The 8785-nt window shown below is 41.6% G+C and overlaps 1 protein-coding gene across 1 annotated transcript; it reads right to left on the minus strand.

Annotated features, from left to right (window-relative positions):
• Positions 1-2506: 2506 nt before the first annotated feature.
• Positions 2507-8486, minus strand: cbln1 (cerebellin 1 precursor). Its single transcript, XM_052028611.1, has 3 exons — positions 7894-8486; positions 7119-7238; positions 2507-5318 (listed from the first exon to the last, which is right to left on the minus strand). The coding sequence occupies exons 1-3, from the start codon at positions 8143-8145 to the stop codon at positions 5121-5123; spliced, it is 570 nt and encodes a 189-aa protein (XP_051884571.1). The 5' UTR covers positions 8146-8486; the 3' UTR covers positions 2507-5120.
• Between the last annotated feature and the right edge of the window lie 299 nt (positions 8487-8785).

Consider the following 8785-nt stretch of genomic DNA (forward strand, 5'->3'; position numbering starts at 1 on the left):
ATGTTTTAGGTCGGAGACTAATGGAAACGTTATCCCTGTCTCTCTCCACAGATGCTGCCTGACCTGCTGAGTGTTTCCTGCATTTTCTCTTTAGTTGAAATTTCCAGCATCTGCAGGTTTTTGCTTTGCATTTTAATTTTAGAAATTAATGTCGCCCCAGACCACCGCCCATGATTAAGATCTATTCGGTGATATAAAGTAGGATAACCGTCAGCATTTTTAAGTTCCTGTAAATTGCGACTTTGGATTTCTGAAGCTAGTGATGCCCTTCCCTCAACATATGCCGAAATATTATTCCAAGATAATGTGTAGCTGGGGAGATTTTCCTTAAACTAGCAGAAATTGAGATTCTGGTAACTGACCGTGAATTTTTAATCGCAAAATTACTAATATCTGGACACGGGACAGGTATTAAATCACATTAGTTCCATACACCGTCAAATATGGTGCGCTTTCGTCAACCACTCCTCGGCCGGAAAGACCCGATCATCGCTTCGGACAGAGGATCTAAGTTATCGTACGGACTTCAACTAATGCTTGTTATTGCAAGCAACTGCACTGCCCTATGATCGAGAGAACTTCAGTGTTCACACACTTTCCTCTCCTGGAGGCTACAGGGTAACTAGGCTGAATGAAACCTTCACAGTTAAGTGAAGGTGACGCAAGGCCAGGTTTACAACAACTGGCAAATGCTCGGTATTTTGTAAGAACGTGTAGAAGGTGGCGATTTAATGTTTGTTCTGTCTACGTGTAAATAGGAACACGAAAGACACGCCAAATTGTATGTGAATTAAGGTCTAAGATCGTCATTTTACAGAACAATTATGCCTTTGCTAGTGATTCGCTAAAATAATTTGGATTTCTGAAAGATCAACTTAACGTTATTCATCAGTACATTAACTAAAAAACTAGTTATTGAAGTTTAATTAAAATGGTGGTTCCAGAGAGCGCTGCAGGAGGCAGTTTATGATGGATTAAATTAGCTTTAATTGGTAATAGACAAACATTTGAAAATAATCTGTTGATTGATTCAGTGCCAACCTTCGTTTTACCTTATTCGAGATTAATGTTCGAGCTTAATAACCTTATTTAACCTTCAGTGATCAAATGCACACGTCGTGTTGAAATTAAAGTGTCACCATTCCCAGTTCGTTGATCGATTTGTCGAAGGAATTAGCCAGGTAAACTCGTGCCGGAATCAGTCCGAATTGGAAGTAGTTAAATTGAAAGTAATCGCACTAGTTGCGCCAAGATCGTTAAACTCGGCCTGGTGAATTTGAGCGCAAATTATCCGAATTTGGGACTCTACAATGCTAACCTCGGTTTTGATTTATTAAATGCCTGGAGATTTTTTAAACCATGTATGCTGGGTATGGCTACCAACCAAGACATGCTGGTCACTTGATTTGTGGTTTTGCAATTGCGTTTGTTTCCCGAGTACAAGATTCTGAAATACGTATTTCGTCACACGTCAGTGTTGTGATGGAACGTGAACGGGTTTTCTTGAGAGTTTAAATCAGAAGTCTTAGTTTTTATGGACCAAAAACCGTTGTTGGTCCAAATGAACCATTTATATACAGGCCAATAATAACCTCCAGCAAGTCGTCCTGGGTCTTCCACGCTTCAGAATTGAACAAAAGACCCAGAGAGGTCTATTGACAAACACCCTTCGTCAAATCGATCAGCAACAAATCAGACAGTGCAGGTTCAGAGTGCCAGTCTGGATTCAGCATTCCTGCTGCCAGTTTAATTATTACATCGAATGCTCTATTTGGAAAGAAGATCAGATGTCCTGCAAGTGCCAACAAAAAAAATGGCGCTGTTTTCAAATAGTTATTGAATCGACCCTTCAGTAGTACTGAAGATAACAGAACGTGTTACTCGGGGTGAAATGGTTTTCTTCCAGATAGATACCGTTAACAGTCGAAAACTCGGTGCAGTAGAGTCACACAACGCACCTTTCCCTGGGTTTTCGCAAAACAACCAACCTCGCGGCGGCACTGAGCGCAGACTGTTCGCGTTAGGATTCTGCTCGCGAACTCCCACTTTCCGGAGAAGATGCGCTGATAAATCTGTACCTACCGGTTGGAAGTTCAGAACTTTAACAAGATAGGATCCCTCGCCAGCGACCGATGCTCGCGTTCTTTCACGGGTTCTAACAACAGGAGGATAAACGGAAATTGTCTTTCACTCTTACTGAAGATTGGATCAGGGTGTAACACGGGCGTCTTGTGTATTCCCTTCTGGAGAACGTCAACGTTTTTACCGACACTGATAACACGAGATCGGCCTATTGAAGAACTGCCCCCCACCCCCCCGACAGAAACAAAGTCCCTAAAACACTCAACGTTAGATCTTCCAAAATGGTACAGCGGGAAGGTGCAAAACCAAACACGAACCATTAAGTGTTGCTACACTAACTGTACACAGCAGCAACAAGGAACAACTCAAATCTAATTGGAAAGGAGGAAATGGTCAAAAATACCAAACATCACTGACGCTTGAGTATTGTCTTGTATATTTAATTCAAAGCACAAACGTGTTAATTTAAAATACATAAACTTGTAAGGGGTGATTATGCAGCGATCGCGCTGTTTTTTTTAAACTAATGCAGTTGCAATAAGCATCTTTGCTTATTAAGTATTAATTTTCCCCACATGAGCCAATTAAGCAGTTCGCTGTTGTAGTGAACTGGGAGTTACTTAGATTAACTGCAGCCAAGCCCGGTGCTCCCAGTCCTGTTCCTAATTTCCAAGACTTGGACATTTTACATCAAAAACACTTTGGCCCGAACGCGATGATACAAGCACCCTGCAGAGTGAGGCCGTTTTCAATTGCGACAGATTGTTCAATTATACAGGGTCTGGAATATTTCTTCCAAAACAGTTTACAGAGTCTGCTTGCAATCTCAACAGCATAAATACATTGGGAATTTAAACGCACATCCGGCTAAATGTTGCCAGAACAACGTTATATTTGCGTGGCACGTTTTAACGTAATATCAGGTCCCAAGACGCTTCTTGGGGAGCGTAATCTAACAAAGTGTGTCATCGAACCACTGGAGAAGATAACAGGAAAGGCGACCAAAGATTTGATCAGAGGTAGGCTTTCGGAAGAGTCTTGAAAACCAAAAAGGTTCATGGAGATAACTCCAGAGTTAAGGACCTTAACAGCTGAAGCCAGGGCTGCCAGTGGAAACAACAAACGATCCGCTGGAGGAACCGAGCGGGTCGAGCAGTATCCGTGGGAGGAAAGAAGTTTCGACCCGAAACGTCGACAACTTCTTTCCTCCTACAGATGCTGCTCGACTCGCTGAGTTCCTCCAGCAGATTGTGTGTTACTCCAGATTCCAGTATCTGCTGTCTCTTGTGCCGCCAAAAGAATGATTAACTTGGGATATGCAAGGAAAACAATCTAAACTATTGCTGAACCAACCCAATCTCTTGATTTTCTGCTCTTCTAAATAAAATCAAGTCAGTTATAAATAATTTGATGACAAAAAACTTGAAATCCAGTCTATATCCTGCAATAGGAAACTAGTTTCACATCATGCTGCAAGTGGACCGTTACTTGCCTGAGGTCTAATGCTTCAAATGTCACCTTGATAAATAGAAGAGTGCTCTCCATGAAGGAAGCACAGATCACCTGAAGCAAGTGAGTACGATAACCTGCCGATTTCTCAAGCATCTCATTGCCTCAAGTGACTAAGAACAAGATGGGCTTAAATCTTAAACTGCAGGCACAAGTTCCACGAGATTTCTATTAAAATAGCAAATTTAAACAACAATGTCTGTATCTAATTGTTCATATTCATTAGAAGAACCCGTTAGTTTTTTTTAAAATGTACTGCTGCAAAAAATTTCAATCACTGAGCCAAACTGTGTTGCCGATTACCGAGCATACAGAACAAGCACGCGCCAATCAATGGGAAGGTTATGCAGACGCAGTGCCAGTGACTTGAATTATACCACTCATTAAACACATAAATTACTAAACACTGGAGCACGAACATAGACAATAATACATCAACTAAAGCTTTTGTAAGACGATTTTTTTTTGTAAATACCTGCTTTGCTCCGTCCGCCAAACCGCTATTCTAAATGTATTTTTGCAATGGCTAATGTTAACCTGATATTTAGAAACAACTTTTAAAGAACACGGCCCTTTGTGCCTAGTTTCTGTGCGAACTCACAGTTATATAAGAATAATAAAATATGCGTCTCCAACCATGATTTCTGGTTAACAAAAATAAAAGTTACATTTAAAATTTATTGAAATAAAGCAAAGTTCAATTTTATAAATATTCACACATATATTACAGTGCTATTTTTTTCATAATTTCTGCTGTTCAATATGGCCACATTATACTGGAACAAAAACGATAGATATGCTACCAGAACGATTAGCGGCCTCCACAGAATAAACCCAGAATACACTGAAATACTGAAATACAACTAACCGTCCTTGTTTGCCTAGATCAAAGTTACCATAATTCCGTTTTTAAAGTTTATGCTCGGTTATATAGGTTGTTAATCTGTCACAGAATTGAAAATATTGTATCTATAGGATGTAGAAATACAAAGGCAAATAAACATATGCTGCATTTTTGGACTGCAACCATCTCTAAGATTCCGCATGGCAGACATATACAGGCATAGATAAGCATGTTTTCTGCTTTCTTACATGGTTAAAGAGACAGTATCGTTTTGGCAACCAGTCCTTAATAGAACTGTCCCTGTCAAACTTAGCGGTCAGTTTTCCGATTTGGCAGCCTATCCAGACTGTAATTCAAAACTATTCAAAATCAAAGCCGACGGAATAAATATAATTAGTCTTGTTAAAGAAAAGATAATTTAACGTATTCATACTGCAGTGTGTTTTTCCATTGGCTCATCGAAAGTGGTGATCTGGGAATTAAACAAGTGTGTAATGTCATGAATAAGTTTTAAGGCTGGAGTTATTCTTAATTCATTTTAATAAATGCAGGATACCAAATGGGATACTGTCCCTTTAATATTAATTTCTGTGCAGCTCTGGGATGCACTTGCGCTGTTGGGGAAACAAAAAGTTATCAACCCTCTTGTGACAGTATAGGGTTCAGGAAAATGCAATGTTTTCTCTTAGAGTGGAAACACCAGGAATCCAGAGAAAGTCGAGTATTTCCACCCTCCCATTAGGTTCCCTCGTTCCAGTTTAAGATAGGCTCGGTCCCCCTTTTCCATCTGAGTCAACACTCCATTGCTGGCAGCTTCTCTTGTCACATCCTGATCTCCTGCAAAGGCCGAGATTAATGGCCAGCCATTCAGCATCAGGCTCACCTGTTGGGAAATCATAACGGTGAAATAGTACCATCATTTGTTTGCTAGCAGTTTTAAAAAATGAAGTTACTGCAAAGCTAATAGAACATTACTGATTATAAAGATTCTCGTAGGCCATTTTACTTAATTCCCAGTAATGGTAAGAGTGTGAAAAATGCCATTGTGCTGTAAAGACAAAATTAGAAACAGAAAAGGTCAGAATTCCTTCACACGAGTCTGAAAGTGAGGTCTTAATCATTTCGGTGTGACCCCCTTCCTCAGATCTGAAAAGCCAGAGCCGAATGTTATCTTCCAGTAGATGTTGATGACCTCTTCTACAGTTCCGTCATTTACTATAATTATTTCAGGCTACCAGGCACTGGCAGTTTTTTAAATCATTACTCATAATATATTCGGTATATTAATAAAATGTCTTGCAGTGCATTTTAATTACAATGTTCTTTGAGAAGAGAGACCCATTCGGGCACCAATTAAACCATCCTAACTTCCATCATATTTGTTTGATAGGATTCTTGAGACAAATAGGAGGCATTGCTCTCCATGGATTGTTAACCTATTTTCTCACAGACTTTCACATACCGCACATTCAAACAACGGCGCTGATGGTGGCAAGTTAAAATTCCTTTACATAACTCCACATTAAAAATAAAATGCCAAGCAAACCTGAATATTGGGCCAATACATTATTTTTTTCGAATATGCTGTTTGTGTGGATTCCTTATGAATTATGCACCCAGCTGCCCAAGATGCGAGACTACCCCGGGTCTATGTTCCCCATTTATCTGAAAACTTGTATCATTTAGAGATGAGATTAGTTTACAAATCGGCTCAGTTTAGTTTGTCCGTGAAATAACCCGAATATTCTGCAAACGCAATTTTTCAATTTGCAGATTGTTTTGAGAAGAGGAAAAACATGTTATCTTTTTTTCAATTTCGGTTCTGTCGGTTGTTGTATGACAGGGTGATTCTAGAGGCGATACTGAACCAATATTACATTGTGTTGGGCAATTGAACCGTTTATCAGAAAGCTCGAACACTTAATAATCCAATATTTAGATTTCAAGTAAAAATTGAATTCAGTGGAATTTGCACGTGGTTTTTATAAATTATTTCTTTAACTCGCAGCAAAGACATTTTCTTACCCTGGTGCTGCCAGAGTGACCACATATGTCAACACCTCAGGCTGTGAAATGCTGCGAATCCGTGAAAACACGGGAACGGTGAGGACGAACGGCAGGCGGGGCCCATTCTTGGGGAGCTCTTGGGGATCGCCCGTCCACTCAGGACCAGGGAGTTTGCCGATGGTAATTTATATTTATTTTCTAGACCCTAAAAGAAAAGCTCCACCACCGTCCGACAATGAATGAATAAATAACCACATGAGCACTCTGAACTAACCAGAACGACTTTGACGCCGCTGTTTGTCTCAAACTGGAGACGATCTTTAATTAACCTTTCACTTCCAAACATTTTGATAGTTTTGTTTAAAATGTGATTTCTAAGATAATAATGTATAAAAAATTAAATATATGACCTTGCCAGTGCAAGCTATAGATCCTTCACATTCGTAACTGCCCGAGTCTCCCACGAAGACCAGAAAGCTTTGGTTAATTTCCCTCACTTTGTTCAGCTTGCCCGTTGTTTGATGTGTACAGTAGGAATGGATATCCATATGACCTAATCATGATGCATGCAGTAAATGGCTGGATAGTTTTAAGGTACCGTATTCTTTACAGCAAGAGAGAGAGAAACCGTGGAAAAAGTCCACGCGTTCGATGCGGTGTCCGACCGTCTACTAACCTGGATCGTTTGCCGGTTATACACTTTGACCACGTGAAAGTTAAAACTGTAAATTCCTTTCCTTGGAGCTATAAAGGTGCTTCTCTCCGAATCAAAATTAGAGCCGACATTCACTAGTATCTGAAATCAAACATAACCAATGTCAGCTAACCAAAGCCACTCAGTGGGCTGCTTGAAAACAGATGGCAAGGCCAGCGGGAACACGGGGAGAATGGAGGAGATCACAGGCTTGAGAGTTGTGAGGAGCTAAACAGCGGCATCTTTCTTCCTGGTTTTACCTCCATTAGTCGAATCCACCTGCATGTTCAATTTCTATTACACAGGCATTTAGTTGGAATTTCTAGTTCCTATTTGAACCCATTGCCCCTCTCCCTCCCTCCCGTTGCCCCTCTGTTGCCGCATGCACTCAGTGATCACCCAATCCCCTCGCCGCTCATCTTCAGATATTTCGCCCACTTTGCTTCACCTTTTCTTAAACTATCTTGCCCCCCCCCCCCACACACACACACACTCATGCTTCCCTTCCCACTGCCCCTGCCTTTAAACGTGTATTTTCACTGAAAATGCCTTCTGTAACTTTCCTCCAACTTTGGCTCCTCGCTGCCCGTTTACCTGGTGGAAATGAAGCAAGTCGAATGCGCCTGAACTACCTAAACTAGCCGACCCTCGGGATATCGCAGCTGTCCTGAGATAACTGTCGGGCATGCCGCTGTTTTCATAAATTTAAAAAAAAGCAACACAACTCGTTAAATAAAGCAGTTTCCGCCCCACTCACATTGTCAAAGTAAATGATCATGGTCCTGTTGCTCATCTCTGAAGGCTCGTGGTTCGTGCTCCTGATGACTGAGAAAGCCACCTTGGCGCTGCCAGATCGCACAGAAATCCCGAGCGCAGTCCCCGTAGGATCCGAGGTGGGATTCGAGTCACAGACCACGAGGCATTTCCCCTCCAGTACGATCGGCTCCGTCTCATTCTGACCGCACACGAGTCCCGCAAACCAAACCATAGCGAAGAGCAACTCTAACATGACGAGCGACCACCGAGTTCCACAAATGTCTCTATGCAGCTTGCTCCTTATCTCCTGATCGAATCCAGCTTTCACTCTTCTTGGGAGTTTTTATTGATCCCCTCCTGTATTTTTTTTAATTTTGCTTTATTTGTTGGAGAGCTCACCTTCTCGCTTTGTGCCTGCGTCTCCCTCTCGCTTTCTTAGTTTATAGCAAGTATTAAATGACCCCTGAAGTGTAAGAAGGGGCCCTGACAAGAAGACGCACAAATGAATACATAGCGCTGCGCCTAGTCCTTGTGTAAATTATTGATAGCAGAGAGATAACAGGCAACAAAACCGAGAGCCCCACCAATGCTGCCCTGCTCACTGGCTCCGCCGCCTCTCCCACCTGTCAATCAGCGCCTACTCCACCAATCACCATTGTGCTGACGAGCCCGCGTGACTCCCAGGAGGTAATATAGTTGGAACGAGCGCAGCCGTTCGACTGTCTGCATTCAGTTGGTGGAGTGCCGCTGTCAACGTATGAATGCATCTTACACGCACCAGCTCCTGTTCGCTTCTTTGCAAAGGCTTTAATGTTTCACGAGAATGCCTAGTTTACGATTTAATTTCTCTCTAGACACATAAGATCTATGCTTCGTATCTGTTCTCACACTTT

Source organism: Pristis pectinata, chromosome 13 (assembly GCF_009764475.1).
Source record: "Pristis pectinata isolate sPriPec2 chromosome 13, sPriPec2.1.pri, whole genome shotgun sequence".
Lineage (NCBI taxonomy): Eukaryota > Metazoa > Chordata > Chondrichthyes > Rhinopristiformes > Pristidae > Pristis > Pristis pectinata.

Bases quoted from the DNA above. Each gene is read 5' to 3' on its own strand.
- cbln1 (XM_052028611.1), bottom strand. From the start codon at position 8,145: ATGTTAGAGTTGCTCTTCGCTATGGTTTGGTTTGCGGGACTCGTGTGC. The intron at 7,239-7,893 runs GTGAGTGGGGCG...GTTTGATTTCAG, and splicing joins TGATCATTTACTTTGACAAT to ATACTAGTGAATGTCGGCTC. The intron at 5,319-7,118 runs GTTAGTAGACGG...ATTTCCCAACAG, and splicing joins ATAACCGGCAAACGATCCAG to GTGAGCCTGATGCTGAATGG.